The 18,366-nt window shown below is 37.0% G+C and overlaps 1 protein-coding gene across 1 annotated transcript; it reads left to right on the top strand.

Moving 5' to 3' along the window:
* The first annotated feature begins 1,031 nt into the window (after positions 1–1,031).
* ppk9 (pickpocket 9) lies at positions 1,032–7,753 on the top strand. The gene is made up of 10 exons (XM_028183334.2): positions 1,032–1,276; positions 2,045–2,242; positions 2,886–3,152; positions 3,316–3,430; positions 3,722–3,846; positions 4,497–4,648; positions 5,108–5,161; positions 5,394–5,488; positions 6,487–6,592; positions 7,271–7,753. Exons 1-10 carry the CDS (start codon positions 1,071–1,073, stop codon positions 7,378–7,380), a joined length of 1,428 nt encoding a protein of 475 aa, XP_028039135.2. The 5' UTR covers positions 1,032–1,070; the 3' UTR covers positions 7,381–7,753.
* The last annotated feature ends 10,613 nt before the right edge of the window (positions 7,754–18,366 follow it).

Genomic DNA, 18,366 nt, shown 5'->3' with positions numbered 1-18,366 from the left:
ACAACAACGTATAACAACTCAACGGTGTCGTGTCGTCGTGTGCTAGAGAAAGTGTATCAGATAATATTGTAAGGTCCTATTGTGAGCCCACACATTTCTGTCACGATCGCAAACGCGCGTCATTTCTTCGGTAGCAAGTTTTAAGTAGGAGCATACGTGAATACGTTTTACTTACATTTCTTCTTTAATAGTAAGTACACAAAAAGTTATGCCTATGTGTCTGGTCCACAATCTCTCTCTCTCTTCAATCGGTCCGTCATTGCTGAGGATCGTGACTCCGTTTGATTCCGTCAACCAGGTGTCTCCATCGATCCCGTTCTGTAGCTTGGTGGAGTGTATCGCTGACAACTATTTTTAGTTCCTCCGCTATTTGGTCCGACACTAATGTGCAGTAATAATGTACGGTAGTCCACGTGCCGCTTAGCTTAGTGTATACTTTTTAAAACTTCAGCATTTTCGGTTGTTTTAATTCTGTAGATAGGCTGAAGAGTTGGCCTGATATGTACTTGAGCTACATTGCTTGACATGATAGCGTCAATACCATAAGTAACCTTGAAATACCCGTTTATATAATTTTATAAAATTTTATGAAAATCGTTGGAGCCGTTTCCGTGATTCAGATTATATATATATTAATATACAAGAATTGCTCGTTTAAAGGTATAAGATTAAAAAAAAAACAAAAACCGCACGATGTTTTCATCATAAATTTTGAAGTCGTCGTGGACTAAAGGATAAGACGCTAGGTGCATTCGAATATTGTGATGCATCGGTTTTCAAATCTCGCTGGCGGGTACCGGTTGTAACTATACTGAGAACTCGTATCTCAAGATGGGTGGCGGCATTTACGTTGTAGATGTCTATGGGTCTGTCTTGTTCTACCCAATTAAGCAATAAAAAAACGTACAAGAATAATTTCCTTCGCATTTCAAACCTCGATTTTTGATTCTTTAGGTTGAGCATGATTCTAATCAAGGCTCAGTTGAAAGTTATATTTCTTATATCATACTTTGATTTTGTTACAGAAATAGAATATAATCCTCGTACCCAAGTGAGTGTTACTAGACAATATGTTGTTTGAAAAATCATATCAATCTCAAATAATCCAAGAAGAGCTAAACAGCACAAGGAAAACTAAAAATTCTCAGTCGATGAAAAGAGATGGGAGCTTTAATATAACGAAAAAAGCTAAAAAATATTTGGTGCTGTTTATGAAGACTTCTTCAGTACATGGATTGAATCACATTGTGGCAGCCAGAAGACATCCTTTAGAGATGTAAGATAACTTGATTATGATTTTTTTTTATCCATAACAATTAAAAGTTCACCGTCGTTTACATCTAAAGAAACACTAGATTAGCACCATCAAAAAAATCACACGAAAATCTTTCGCTTCCCCCGCTTTGCCTAAAAGTCGTTCGTAACTTTTGAAAGATTTGTGAACAAAAGGTATTTTTTTTGTTTTTGACATAAACACGCTCACCCATGCTTACGACCCATGGTTCTTGGACTTCGCAAGGTAAAATGAGGTAAGGAAATGAGTATATGGTAATACGTGGTCCCTTTCTACTTCGACTCTTTCACTTTTATCTCACATGCGTATCAGATGGTATCAGGCGTTATCCACTCATCAAAATACTTTTTTTTTTATTACTATGATGGGTGAACGAGTTCACAGCCCACCTGGTGTAAAGTGGTTACTGGAGCCCATAGACATTTACAATGTAAATGTGCCACCCACCTTGAGATATAAGTTCTAGGGTCTCAGTATAATTACAACGGCTGCCCCACCCTTCAAACCGAAACGCATAACCTACCCGTGCGGACTCACAAGAGGTTCTACCACCAGTAATTACGCAAATTATAATTTTGCTGGTTTGATTTTTTTTATTACACGATGTTATTATTCCTTCACCGTGGAAGTCAATCGTGAGCATTTGTTAAGTACATATTTCATTAGAAAAATTGGTACCCGCCCGCTTGGTAAACTATGTCAATTTTCTTAAAAGAGCTCACTAAGGATAATACACCATTTATTTTACAGTCTTCTTTGGCTGATAACTGTGGGTCTTTGCGCATTTGGTTCACTCTATCTCTCCCAAACGACATGGAGCAGGTATCAGTCCTCTCCCACTGTCATCTCTATGGATAGAGATATGTTCACTTGGAACACCACCTTCCCTTGCGTGACGATTTGTCCTGATAATGTACTGGATGAGAAGAAGCTTGCCATTTATCTCAGGTTAGTAGATAATTAATATTTGAAATATTGTAAGGCTAACCGTACTCTACTGGGCCTAGTGATACCATTCTTTGGCATTATTCAAACAGACTTTGTGCTAGTGAAACTTTTGTTAATTTAGATAATTCTTTTAACATAAATCTCGACGTACCATTTATGGGTGATAATCATAATATTCTATGTACTAATATAAAAATGTGAAAGTTTGTGAGTATGGATAGAATTTTATGGCTCTTTGACGCATAACTACTGGACGGATTTTCGGTAATCTATGCACAAAAATAACGTATAGCCTAAATTGACACAATGGATATTATGTCGTAAATGGTATATCCCCAAAATTACCAGATAAATGGGGTAAATACGACAGTGTGTTTTCTGGTTTTTGATACTCCGTGCAAAAAGACCTACAAATCTACTCATAGCTTATGAACCAGATAGTTATACATGCAACTCTTAATCACAGGCAATAGTGTCTATTTCCTATATTCATTCAACGCTGAATGAACAGTTTGGTAAATATGGACTAATTCGTAAGTGTTAGTGAACACACTTAATACGCACAGTGAGAAGACTTGAATTACTTACATCAGAAAACACTGTTACTTACAAATCATTTTTAGTTAATGTAAGTATTTTTCAGATCCTTCAAAGAGGAGGATAAGTCCACACTAGAAGCCTTTATTAGAGGTCTATCAAATATATCCTATGAAAACTTTAATACAGTTCCAATTTATGACAGCATACCTTCAGATAAGTACTTGGAGCTTATTCTTAATTTCACAACACCTTTCAAACCTACCCTGACTATAGGTGTGACGGGTGTAACCTTGGGAATAGTGCCCACAATAACTGAGATGGGACTCTGTTATGCTGTGAACTCAAGAGTGGCTGTCTATAATTCGCCAGAGTAAGTATGGTTTGAATATATTCGCAATAGTGGTAGGGTATTTAGGTATTTTAATCCCTCTACACTGATGGGTTCAAAGGTAACATTGCAACTCGATCGATCATTATTGGATCTAGTGTTGGAAGCCAAAGTTACACTTTAAGAGTTATTGCAATTGTTTTAGATATAGGTCCGCTAATAGATGGGACATAATAAAGAAACCGAATGAAACTTTGTTTATACATCCCTTAGACGGTGAAGTATATGCCCAAGTTATGAACTTATCGACTGGGTACAAAGTAAGTAACGTCTTAATATTTTATGTTTATGATCTGAAGAATTTCAGAAATTGTTACTTGATAATAGTTATTGTTAATTAGGTAATTGTAGTCTTAAAGGTTCAAGCGGCTTCTTAGCAAGCTTTTTATGCTTTGAAACAGATCTTAGTACTCTGGAAACATCCTCAAGTGAAGTACATTTCAGACCAAATTATTGTTATCGTTTGTCAAAGGCGTTGTAACTTACACGTGTTAAAACTTAAGAAATCAAACCAAACACTACGTTTTGAAGCAGTTCTATTATCTCCCTAGGTCTACATCCACGGCCCGTCTGAAGTACCAGATGTAGCGACAAAGAACGTGTACTCAGAGAAGGATTTTTATCTCAAACTGTATGTTACTGCTGTAGCTATATACACAACTTCAGATGCAGCGGAGTAAGTAGTGGACGTCATCAGCTAAGCTGCGTAGACTAATAGTGGAAGATTCACAGGTTTATCTGAACGCCATTTCTTTTGTGACTTCAAGGAAAGCCTCAGAAGAGTTGGAAGCGGTTTGGATTTGCCCTTTGAATTAGTAATGTCCAAGGGATACTATTCTGTACTATATACTAAGAGAACTAAAAATTAAAACCTAATATATTACCTTGAACAACTGTTCTGTGTTTAAGAACTTTAAAATTTTAACTTAAGATTTTAATTGTAGACTTTGTCAAGTTTCTGAAAGTGGTAAATGACGTGATATTAGTAAACGGTTCTATATATTTTTATTTTATATTTCTTTTTTTTATTTATTTCTTAGATGGGTGGATGAGCTCACAGCTCACCTGGATTTAAGTGGTTACTGGAGTCCATAGACATCCACAACGTAAATGCGCCACCCACCTTGAGATATAGGTTCTAAGGTCTCAAGTATAGTTACAACGGCTGCCCCACCCTTCAAACCGAAACGCATTACTGCTCCACGGCAGAAATAGGCAGGGTGGTGGTACCCACCCGCGCGGACTCACAAGAGATCTTACCACCAGTATATTTGGTTAATTATATCCGAGTATAAAGTATGTAATAAAGAATAATATTCGTAACAGACTGAGCATCTCCCAACGTCGCTGTCGCTTCCCCGAAGAGAACAATCTTCTGCACAATTCGATATACTCCTACACCATGTGTCGGATGGAATGTAGAATTCGTCTCTGCTTAAAGTACTGCAGATGTATCCCGCATTTTTATAGGAAAATTGGTATGTACCATTTACATCACGGGTAGGAGTGATTATTTTATTTCAGCTGCGAAATTCAAAGTCAATCAACGCAGGTGGGGCGATGGTAGGGCGTATTGGAAGCACGAATTAGTATCAAAGTTGCTTTTACCGCGAGGCATTCGTTCGATTTGAACATGGAGACAGCCAATGTCCAAACGTCGGAAAACTATGAATATTAGTAAAATAACTTTGCTATTAAATAGTTACTAGGCGCTTGAATATGGTACATTGAAGATTGTCTTGTGCATAGCGGTTATGCATTTTCCTAGGCATTATGAGCCCTACGTATTTTAAGCCGCTCGTTTTGAGACATGAGGTCGAGGACTCAATTGGTTGCGAATTTATTTCAAAGTTAGAACTGGAATGATAAAATTCTAACTGCCTAATCATTCTTTAGAAATATTAGATTTGAGAACTTTGCTTTTATTTAATTTTCAGGGGACGAACGAATATGTGATGTAAAAGGACTACAATGCTTATCAAAGTACAAAGGTCAGTGATGCGGTAATGTTATGTTTAATTTTATATAATGCCGATTATTGAAACAGAATAAGGAGCAATCTGGTGACGGTAGACCGCTATTTCCGATACATAGTCATGTACTAATCCGATCTGACACAAGATAATCAAAGACTCAAAATATCGATACAAGTTCATAGACATAATTGTGTAATATTGAACAATACTGACGATTTAAAAAAAAAAACATTGACATTTTTTTTAGATGAACTCACCAAGCTAAGACAGAAAAACGGTATGAAGATAGACTGCGGTTGCTATCCATTGTGCGAAGACATTAATTATGTCCTCCAATCTAATGTGAGTAGTAGTAAGTAGTAAGCGGTATTTACGCAAACTGCCCTAGACGAAACCAATACAAGAGCATAAGCTCGACGTGTAGCCTAACCCATGCTTCAGCCCGCTTAGTTTCTCGCCGGATCTTCTCAGCGGTCGCGATTCCGATCCGATAGTAGATTCATTCACCAAGCAGCTGCTCTTACTAGGGCAGATGTTAGCAATCTTCTCAAGCTGAACCCCGTAGCCTCACCCACTAAGGCGAAGCCAGAATGACTCCTCGAAACTAAGTAGGTAAAAAAGAAGGTACAATCATCTTGGCTAATTGCCATAAAATATAACTATTCCAATTTGGAGGGTGGGTTAGAAATAATTTAATAAGACTTCGTGTCTCAAGTTCGCGATGTCTGTGAAGGCATAAATATAGGATAGATAGCACCGTCCTTCCCAATTCTATGGCGGACCATCGTGCATTACTCCTTGAAAAGCGGAACAGTTGTTATATGATACAATTAATATTTAGACCCCACGTCTCAAGGTGGGTGACGGTATTCATGTTGTTATGCCTGTGGGCTCCAGTAACCAATAAATATGAAGTAAGCCATGAACTCGTTCAGAAAAAATATATTTAGAGAATAGTTGTATCTGAATCGACAGCTTAAAAGCAAACCGCTAGTCGCTTATTAAGCTTCGTGTTTTTTCATCATTCGTCTATGTAACCATGAATAGTGTACCACAAGCTTTTTTTTATTGCCCATGTAGGCACATGAGCGGCCTTCCTGATGGTGAGTGGTTAACGTCGCTAATGAACATCAGCAATGCAATGGGCAGAGCCAAGCCGCTGTCTACCGTTTAAAGCTTCAAGTCCAATGCCCAGTTGGAGTCAATTATTCGTGTATTAGAGATATCAGTGCACTTTATCTTGTCGACCAGAAGCATACAGGTTCATACAAACTACAGAAGAAAACAATGCTTTGGAACGACTGAATTTAGAGTCGTTAACTGAATTTAAATTGAAACAGGCTCTACAACCTTGGTTTTTGGGGACGAATTTCCAATGGGGCATGGTGACCTACCCTCGAATGCGATACAGACGTGATATTATTTTTGGATTCACTGATGTATTAGGTGAGTTTTTAGTATCAATACTTAGTAAAATCAAGCTCCTTCCTCTGTGAGCATTAGCTGCTCATATCTGAAGTACCTTTATATGTTAAAACAACAGTACAAAGGCCACCCCTTCAAATAAAAATCCATTACTGCTTCGTGCTAGAAATAGGTAGGGGTGAAACACACCCTGCGGGCTGACAAGACACCCTACCACGAGCGTTTTATAAAAAGAGAATATTTTGCAATGGACATCATAAGTGGTAAAGCTTGAAAAATATTCGTTAAATTTAATTATACTTATTACTTATATTTATTAATATTATAAAGCTGAAGAGTTTGTTTGTTTGAACGCGCTAATCTCAGGAACTACTGGTCCGATTTGAAAAATTCTTTCTGAGTTAGATAGCCCATTTATTGAGGAAGGCTATAGGTTATTATTTATAATATTACACTAAGACCAATACAAGTGGAGCACCCATAAAGCTTTATTTGTGAACTATTCCACGCGGACGAAGTCGCGTGCAAAAGCTAGTTATACATATAAAAGGAAAGCAATATTTGGCATGAATTTAAGTCTTTTGCAAGCAGTTAATACATATCTATACGGGAAAGCTTATAGATCGGGCCGACACGCGTCTGGCTTAATGTCGTCAGCACACAGGACGCACTTACTAAAATACAATTGTGTTCTTCCAGTGGCTGTCGGAGGTATGGCTGGTTTATTTCTAGGATGCAGTGTGCTCAGCTTCATGGAAATCCTTTACTTCTTAACATTGAGACTTGTCTGTTATGCTAAAGTAAAATAATAAGACATACAAAGGGTATTAAGCTATTGCATAGCTTTTATCGGCTTTGAGCGCGGCGACCGAATCAAGAAATTCCGTAACGAAAATAAAACCTAACACTTCCACTCCGCCTACCATGTAGCTCGCGTTCAACACATTCACACGTTGCGCTTGTGTAGTGTTTGTGAATAAGCGCGCGGCGTGGCGTCGCACTGCATGCGCATCATGAAAAGTCTGCCCATCTCTCTCTTGCGCGGTGTAGCTTATGAGTGTAAAGGAGACAGTTAATGTTTTGCTTTTGTTAAGGTTTATAAATATAGCGTGGTCTTAATGTATTATTGTTTTAATATTAAACTATTATAGCCTAATTATAATTGCATAAGTTGATAAAAATGCTATACAATAGCTTTACCGCGGCAATTCCCGAATGCCACACGTGTTTTTTTTCATTTCATAACTGTTTGACAGACTCACGACCTACTTTCTAGATTTTGGCTAGACAGGAGTTGCAGTGGTGGGAGTGAATAGCTGGAAAATACCTGATGCATGCGATGCCTGATTGTATAATGATAGTGCAGTGCCAAATTTAAGACGTATATCATTTAAATCTACATTCATTAATTTTAATAGCATCAATATTACCTTAATTAAGCATGACTCGAATTTCGGGTCAAAATACACCCCCAGGTAAATTTAATTAAAGGGCCACCATAATTGTAGGAGACACACACTGGGTTCTATTAACAGATCATAAATTTAAATTTGTTATGCGAGATCCAACCAATAATTGTTAACATTAAATTGAATTTCAATATTTTATTATATCAGTTTCTTTCAGTTTGTATGAGTGGGTACTGTTACGGGTAGTAAAGAATAGTGAGATTTAAAAAAAATATGTTTAAATAAGTTAAGTCGTTACAGAAGCCCATATACATCTACAACGTAAATGCGCCACCCACCTTGAGATATAATATAAATTCTAAGTTCTCAAGTATAAGTACAGTGACAATCATTTTAGTGAGTCTAAAATGGAAGGTTATTAGGGATTGGTCGGTATGATTTCACATCATAAATTTGATATTTAGGACTTTGCATATGAAACCAAATATGTTATGATATTCAAAACCAATTTATCCTATAGTCTAATTTCTATCAAGTCACAAATCTTTGGTTGGATCTTTGTTACATAGCACCGTCCAGCTTAACCCTGTAAGCACCTAGTTAATAATTAAGTACGGCAACGTCTCGACCCCTGTGATGGCTAATTTAACGACAACAGTATACGGGTTAAATAGGTAACAATTGCTATTGATTGGTAACTGTTGTTTGTGGGTTTCAAAATGCTGCTGTTGTTGTAAATATTTTGCTATTTGTTGTTTGTTGGCTAAGTTATCATCTTTTTATTTTTATTGCTTAGATGGATGGACGAGCTCACAGCCGACCTGGTGTTAAGTGGTTACTGGAGCCCATAGACATCTACAACGTAAATGCGCCACCCTCCTCGAGATATAAGTTCTAAGATCTCAGTATAGTTACAACGGCTACCTACCTCACCCTTCAAACCGAAACGCATTACTGCTTCATGGCGGAAATAGGCGGGGTGGTGCGGACTCCCAAGAGGTCCTACCACCGGTGAAACTACTTTGTCATTATAGTATTTTTGACATTTCGGTTTTTCTATATAGTTTTCGTGGTCATAGTCGAATGCGTTTTTGACAGGAAACAACGTGAACTTAAGCCGTAAAGCAGCTTGGTTCCGCCCCTGGCATTGTTGAAGTCCATGGGCGACGGTAATCACTCACCATCAGGTGGGCCATATGCTCGTCAGGCTACAAGGGCATAGCAAAACAAATAATAATAATATACTCAGTTTATGTTTCGGTTCATGTTTACTAAATCGCGTTGATATCAGCCCACTGAGTCTCTCGTCGGATCTTCTCAGTGGGTCGCGTTTCCGATCCGGTGATGGATTCTGCGAAGCACGGCTCTTGCTAGGGCAAGTGCTAGCAACACTTCCGGTTTGAACCCCGTGAGCTTACCTACATGTTAGGGTGAAGCTGAAATAGCCTCTCAAGGCTATCAGCATAGGTTAGGAAAAAAAAAGTTGATAACTGAAATAAGAATTCATCCGTTAAAATATAATGGAAAAATTAATTATTTTTATGAAGCCATTTGAAATAGTTCCAAGCTTAAAAGCGCGGACATACATACGTAAGTATCCAATATATATTCTATGACATACATAAACGATTTTTAAACTATTAGAAATTTGGGCTGAATGTTCCGTTTTATCTGGGTTAGCTTCTATTGAAGACTAGCTGATCCGGCAGACTTCGTAGTGCCTCAAACGATAAATAAAAGACATAAACTTTTGTATAAAATAAACTTAAAACAAACAAAAGGAATCCGTCCGACGGGGGACAGATCAAAGGAAAAACAAATATTTATTCACCTTTTAAACCTTCTCTGGACTTCCACAAATAATTCAAGATCAAAATTAGCCAAATCGGTCCAGCCGTTCTCAAGTTTTAGCGAGACTAACAAACAGCAATTATTTTTTTTATATATGTAGATAGTGTCTAAGGTATTTGGTATTCTAGCTCTGTTTGTTTTGTGCCTCTTGTATAGATAACGCAATCACAGTGCGGTTTTATTGAATCCGAAAGTACAACTTATTAATAAAACCACGCCAGGAACATATTAAATACGTAAACATATTTCGCAACACCGCTAGGCAGCCAACTACTAAATAGTGCTTCCCGCTGCCGTGTCGATAAAATGAAGCCGTTGTCGACTTATCTCCGGCCACAAGACGTCGGTAACAACGCGTCATAAAAGGCTTAAAGTAAAACAGGGAGTGAGAACGACTTAAGATTATTGTTTGAAGCCACGTACAGCGTTGAGGTGTAATTTAATTCTGAGACGTTCCACTTGAGTACGTTAATATTATCGATATTGTCAACGCGGAGAAATAAAAGCCATGATGAATGAGAATAATTAATAATGCCAGATCCTGCTTGTTGCAGTTTAATGTAAGTCACAAGTACACATCTCAATTTCAAATTTCATTTGGAAACAAGCCCAAATCTGTTCTCTGATCAAAGAATTGTAAAATTTAAAGACTAAGTTAAATTATTGCTTGTTCAATAACAGTGAACTCATCTACTGTCCACCTTTGGGTGAGATAAGATATTAATGGTAGGGCCCACGTAGCTAGATGCCTTGCTCCAAGATTAGATAAATTTCGTCTCACGTATAACAGATATTATGTTCAGAGATATTCATTACATTGTAAACGATGTTTTCCTTGATAACGAGATTGTTTTATTTCCTATATTTGAATATCGATACATTCTATAAGATATATAAATAAGCGTTCACCATTTCCCATCCCTATGTACTCGAATACATTTTGTATGTTTTGATTATTTCGGGTATCAAAATGAAGTCTCACACACTGCTGAGCTGAAGTAATTATGATAATCTATAAACGTAATTATTGATGGAGTGGTTAAATTGACGATGATATGTTAATTAGATAGCTTTTAATATATTTTTATACTTCTGAATTAAATTGTATTACAAGCAATTTGTATTCATCTAACAAATATAAGTACAGATTGGTAGAAGAAAGTATTGTAAGTTAATAAGAGCAGTTCTACTTTGCTAATTTTGGCCTTAAAACTGTCTTATTTTGCATTTCAAAGGGCGACAAAGTCGACCAAATGAATGTCTGAAGGTGAATGGTGGTATTCAGGTTATGAACCCACTTACAGGTATAAGTGTCTATCTGCTGCTTATTTACAACAATACGACTATTCGTCTCGTTCTATAACCAGACATATATTATGTACACTTTAAACATTCTCTTTCATTTGGACAAATTCAAATAGTCTGGAAATAAAGCCAGTATTAATACCATCAAACGTCTTGAAACCGCTTGAATAAAGCGCTGATGATGGAAAAACTCTGCAATAAATCTGCGATTCATACACCCACACCTTACGGCCATCCGTCATTTTTTTATCAGCAAAAAGGGCAATATCTACCTTAGGAAAAATGAGCAGCACCCGCCCTTAACGCCCTTAAGACAACTATTTATCGTTGGGAAAAAAATTGCCATAAATCAGGGAGTATTTTTATCTGGCAATCTTAAAGGTAGGGTAAATAAAGTATCGGACACGTGGATCGGCGATCTATTGTGTTATAAATGGTTTATGGGGTGGTTTCTAGGGGATGTCCGGGCCTTGAAAAGGTTTTTTTTATGAAATTGACGCTTGCTATAACTTAATAGATGGATTCATCTTTCCGTTTTGATAACAACAATAATGATATTTTCCCGTGCAAAATCAAAAGCATGATGATAAGGTTTAAGGCAATCCGTCGTCATTGTGACATAAATACCAATATGCAAAATATTGAAATGAATAAATAACCTGTAAAAGTCGCGAAGCTAGTTTCATTATTTCCTGGATTAATATATCATTTGAATCCTTTTCATGGTGTACCTCCATTTTGTTACCAGTATCCGCTCATTAATCTAACAATGATCCTAAATAATTTGTGTAACCCTTTTCATCTAATGAAACTTTACAGCGGTTTCCGTTTCCCGTCGTTACTCGTTTGATACGGCAACTGACAGGGGGTGATGCGCTCAAGCCCTGAACAATGGTTTAACTTAGTGACAAAACATGCTTACTTAAGGTTCTTACCTATTTCGTAGGTGCAGGGTGTTCCATTTTGGGTATGCACGAACCATATGTTTTTGTATTGCTTCTTGCTTCAGGTAGGCGAAGAAGATTACGACCTACGAGCTGTTATAGGAGTCCATAGACAACAAATGCACCTCGAGATATGAAGGCAAAGTATTCAATAAATTACTGTCGGTAAAAATAAGGAAGACGGTGTTACATAATATGCGTTGCAGCTCACAATATGACCTAGTTAATAATATATGGACCAATAAGATTTGCAGGTTTTTCTTTTTATACCACGCTGTTATTGACAGCCATAGCCAGTTGGTAAGTAGTCAGTGAGCTCCCAGTATGCGATGCCATGGAACAACCCGAGCGATTCTAGCATTTTAAGTATTCACTAAAAACTAGCTAGTTTAACGGTAGGCAGAGACTTGGCTCTGCTCCTGGCATTGCTGAAGTCCATGAGCGACTGTAATCGCTCACCATCAGGTGGGCCGTATGTTCGTCTGCCTATAAAGGCAATGAAAAAAATAAAAAAAAGCTAATACAAAACTATGAAACAATTTTTTTTTACTTATATTTTGTAATAAAAATTTCCACAGAAACTCATTTAAACCAAAAGAAACACATTTCAAATAATCTAACAAAAAAAAAGGAAACACGAAACACGTCTAATTACATATTGTCTATAAACCCTTTATCTCATAGATATTATTTTAGAACAGCCTGTATGTGTAAACTCTGCGGCAAGGCGTTCGCAAGTCCCACTCGAACTAACTTTTTAACGAGACTTCCTCACAATACCTTTATTGAGATGACGGAATTCAACTTCAATGTAGTATCATTACACAATTTTAGGCCAAAAAATATACGGTAGGTACATAACGAACGAACTCGCGGAATGTATTTTATGTTTTATTTTTATTTTGTTAAGATGCATTACTTGTGCGTTGCACTGAACCATTCTATTAAAACAGTAATTTAAACTATTCTTACAGTTTAGCTTCAATTTTATTGTAGTATACTTTTTATGACGTTTTTGTATACTTTACATCTTTCTAATAAATAAATTTGTTAAAGATCTATTGCTGCTGGCATTGTTGAAGTCCATGGGCGACGGTAACCACTCACCATCAGGTGGGCCGTAAGCTCGTCTGCCTACAAGGGTAATAAAAAATAAATAAAAACAATATGAATGTTGATGCAGAGAGAAAGTATTCATGCCACTTGTTTCGGTATGGTTTGTGAATGAATGCACGGTTTACATTATGAGGTAGCTTATTTAAAGTAGGGCATAATTTCATGGTACCCATAGAATTAAGCTGTTATTCTTTTTCTGCACCTTATTCCATTAGGTGGGGTCGGTACAGATAATTTTTCTCTTCCATTGGACACTCACTCCTCTCTCTCTCATATCGTCATTCATACACTCCAACCATGTCTTCTTCGGTCGACCTCTTCCCCCTATACCTTACACTGCCATTTCCATACATCACATCCTAATCACATGCATCTTCTTCACACTAGGAGTAGAGACTCCGGTAATCGTACTCGTCGAACTCGGCAAAGAGTTCGACGTGCAACTTAAGCTAAACATCAGCTCGTTGAGTTTCTCGCCGGATCTTCTCAGCGGGTCGCGATTACGATCCGGTAGAAGATTAATTCGCGAAACAGCTACTCCTGAGTTGTTAAGTCTCCCTTGGAAACGCTTGGGTAGCTGTTAGCAAATTTCTTCTGGTTGAGCCCTTTCTCGCCCACCTGCCTTTGTGAAATTGAAAAGGTCTCCGGGCCACCAGTAAACACTCAATCACAAAAAAAGCATCTTCTCTCTGCGCATCCATGTCCATACCACGCTAACTCATAGAATTAAGCTTTAATATATAATATCAATCAATCAAAGTTTAAGTATGTCATATTACTAAACATCTCGACAAAACGTTCCCAATAACACCAAAAGCGACAAAACTACTTCACCGCATGCAACTAAATATGATTATGTATCGAAATCCGATAGGTAAAATCAAACGCAGCCAGTTAAACGGATATCCGTGCCTATAAGCCTAGATTGCGAGCGGGTTTCAGGGCAGATATCCGGATTTTAATACCCTGTTTCGTATATTGCAAACCTGTTTATCTATAGTAAAATTTGAGGGGTGAAGCTCTATCTGATTTCAGTGACAATTCACGAGTATTACTAGAGATATAGCGAACAGACTGATGCTTAATCTAACTCACACAAGAACTTGACCAAAGAATAAATTGAATGAAGTACTGAAGAAATGAATTCACAGTGCAATTTAGTACAATCAGGAACAAATTTTAAAAGAGTAACATATATGTTTTTAAATAAGAACAAATAAAATGATTATTTCTTTTGCATCTAAAGAAATGAACCATTTTTATTTGTGAACTAGCTGACCCGGCAGACTTCGTAGTGCCTCAATCGATAAACAAAAGACCTAAACTGTTGTATAAAACAAACAAAAGGAATCCATCCGACGGGGGACACATCAAAGGAAAAACTAAATTGTTATTTTTATTTAATTCCGAGCATTTTGATATTTATTTACCTTTTAAACCTTCTCTGAACTTCCACAAATAATTCAAGACCAAAATTAGCCAAATCGGTCCAGCCGTTCTCGAGTTTTAGCGAGACTAACGAACAGCAATTCATTTTTATATAAAATATATAGATTACAATATTATTATCAGCCCTATATCTGTACAATGATTTATTACGATTCAGCTCCAGCATATTTCAGGTTGTGAAGCAACCCTACTGCACTTCGTTTTTTAAAGTATGAGTAATGTAAATTATAAGTAGGAATGGATCTCATGTTGAAGCTTTTATAAAAGCTTGCAATACAACGTTTTTTGGGTGCTCCTTGACCAAATACTCCCTCATCGTACAACCTTAAAGCACAACAAACAGACTTACACGTCCAGCAGCGATTAAAATTAAAAGCCAATCTGGAAACGATATAAGCGTTTAAGCTGCAAAGCACATACAGCACTTCCGAGCTTAATTGAAAGCTGTTAACATATTGATTGTATGTTTGTCTGATTGTTCACGGAAATTTGATAGTTCGGAACTAATTGTGTAGCGTTATTGTAGCATTCGATACTTAGTCGCTGTAGCAAATCGGTTTTTATTGTTTTAAAAATTGTACAATAAATTTAGAAACACCAGACCGATACTAGTGAAAAATCAACAGGAAAAAATAACTAATAAATTGTAGCGCTGATTATTAATGAGTATGCTTTAATGAAAACATTTTTTATTTTGTACTTTAACTAGCATCCTATTCTTACTTATTTATATATAGGCTGTCCGTAAAAACTTTATCGTTTTAAAAAAAAAAAAAAGTCAGAATTCGATTTTCAATTTACAACAATCTGTCAAGCAATATTTAAAGACAAGAATAAAGCAAGATTTGAATAATTCAAAAGTTCAAACGTCATTTGTCAGACGAGCGTAGGTGTGGGGCCATAAAAAGAGCGAGTTACGACTGCGACGCGCTAACAGTGTGTTTATTCACCTGAGTTACGCGTTCGTAGGCGTTCTCCAAAATGGAGAATAACGATTTTTCATTTATTTAAGATTATTTTAATTAGTTTCATATGATTAAAATTGTGCTTTTTGTGGCCAATATTGATCAATATCTAGAACTCATTGAAAGTAAAAGTTATGATCAGAGCTTTTTAAAAATAAGTGTTTGTAATTAGATATCTTATTTTTTTAATACATTCGTCTTGTTTAAAATGTTGGTCATACATTAATTAAGGTTGTCAATGAAATGTGAGTTCTCGTAAATTCATTTTTTTATGTAGAGGCATGGACGACATGACGTCCCACCTGATGTAATAGCTCACCGAAGCGTCTAGATATCGCAGCATGAATACCGCCACTTGCCTTGAGACATGAGGTCATAGTATATGTTGTATAAATAGGCAGCGGTTTGGCCCGGTAGGCAGCGACTTGGCTCAGTAGGCAGCGGCTTGGCTCTGCCCCTGGCATTGCTGAAGTCCATGGGCGACGGTAACCACTCACCATCAGGTGGGCCGTATGCTCGTCTGCCTACAAGGGCAATAAAAAATATGCTGTCCGGATTGACCTGCTCAGATACAGAAGCTAACTAAAAGAATTCCATTATGATCGTGGCTTTATAAGGGTTATTAATGTAAGCATCATCGAGTACATTGTCGAAACAAAACGAGGTTCAGCGCATCCTAATTACGACGCACAATATTGCTCGAAAGGACATAACTTGCACTAATAAGCGAATTAATTCCAACAACACATTTATTTGTGCTCTGAGATACTGCGACGTTGTTTTTGCTACTCTGTGAGTGTACTGTAAGACATAAGTTGGAAATGCGATGCAGTGAACAGTTTATGGCCGGTGTCGCGCGAGTCTGATAAGCGAAAGATCGGCCGGTGTTAGAAATGAATAGGTTCCTCTGATAGGGCGCATGCTGAGCTAACGTTGTTTGATATCACTCTTAGACATACGAGCTAACGATTCACCTGTACTCGCTAATCACCGGTAATCGCTTACCATCAGGTGGGCTGTATGCACGTCTTGAGAGTCCACGCGGGTAGGTACCACCACACTGTCTATTTTTGCCGTGAAGCAGTAATGCGTTTCGGTTCGAAGGGTGGGGCAGCCGTTGTAACTATACTGGAGAGTCTCTCTTGAGAGACTGCAGTAACCACTTAACACCAGGTGGGCTGTGAGCTCGTCCACCCATATTAGATGGGACGCTAAAAAAAAGAAAAAAAGAGTTAAAAAAGTTATATTGTCAAAGAAATGCCCATCTGAAACCAAGATTTCGTATCGAATCAATCCTCACTAAATTTTCCAAGTTAATCGCCATACATTTAAGGCCGGCACACACCCCCTACCGCTTAATGGGGCCACTGAGTGGTTTCACGTGTACTCGCACCTTAGAGCTGCGGGGAGCCGGTTAATCCCACTTATAGTTTTTTAGACGTTCAACACGGAAAGCGTACTTTGTATTGCAGTCCTTTAAGAGGATTTTTATTGGAGCGTACTTCGAATGGGGGTCCGAATTTAATTTCAGTGGTGATTTTTATTTTGTTGATTTTTATCCTGTAATAATCTTGTATCATTTTATAGGTTAACATTATTGTTTTTTTAATCAATAAACGCAAGATGAACTTTTCACCTTGCGTCACTCGCACTCTAGCAGAGTCCCTGTCTGAAATCAGTGCCTTCCAAAGAGCGTTTCTACTCCATACCATTTACCAGCAAGCTCTGGAATCAGCTGCTCTTCCTGATGCTATGCTGCTTTTAGTCAATGTTTTTTAAACGAGCTTTGATAATATTCCTTATTGATTAGCGACAGCAGTGACTTGGCATTGTCGATGTCCAAAAGGAACAGTTAGCATTTACGGTTATATGTACCACTAGCTTTTGCCGGCGACTTCGTCTGCGTGGAATAGTTACCTTGTCGAACTTAACTTTGTCGTTACTTTTACGAAAGTGAAAATATTTTTGAATATTAATACAATGTTAAAGAGCTATTTAAGGTACCAAAAACCACGTTTTTTAACCGACTTCAAAAGAGCAGGTTATCAATTCGATCACTATTTTTTTATGTTTGTGCACTGATTTCTCGAGAATGCTCGAACCGATTCTGATAATTCTTTCCTTGTTTTTGGTCGAGAGGGTTAGCCTTTCTCAATAAACGAGCTTTCTGACACTGAAAGAATTTTTCAAATCGGACCAGTAGTTCCTGAGATTAGCGCGTTCAAACAAACAAACAAACTCTTCAGCTTTATATAATATTAGTATAGATTTAAGGGAAATTCTAAAGTATACTAACAAATGCTAACAGTCTTCTGACTATTCTATTATATTTATGGGTTGGTGATGTATTAAATCAAACCGAACTGTAGCACATACATATATAGCATAATACAAAGCACATATATAATATATAGCAATCATAAGGCAATGAAAGATGTTTTGAGGCCTGAAAAAAATCAGACTTAAAATATTTTCTGAGTAAAAAATAGTTTTACGATGAATATATTGTGCTCTATACGTAATATAATTTTATGAAGTATACTCTAAAGAAATGTAACTTCAACGTTTGACGTTAGAGACAGTAAAATATTTAAAAAAATCATCAAAATAGCGTATAAATTAAATTATTTCTTACGTGTGAATATATAAAAGACGTGTTGTTATTGTTAATTGAAAATTGAGAGAAGACGAAATTACGATATTATTTTTTTTGTATTATGAACGGTTATTTTGACTGCGATAGACATTTTATCCAT

Source organism: Bombyx mandarina, chromosome 09 (genome assembly GCF_030267445.1).
Source record: "Bombyx mandarina strain Sakado chromosome 09, ASM3026744v2".
Classification (NCBI taxonomy): Eukaryota; Metazoa; Arthropoda; class Insecta; order Lepidoptera; family Bombycidae; genus Bombyx; species Bombyx mandarina.
This window is presented reverse-complemented; position numbering and strand designations above follow the sequence as displayed.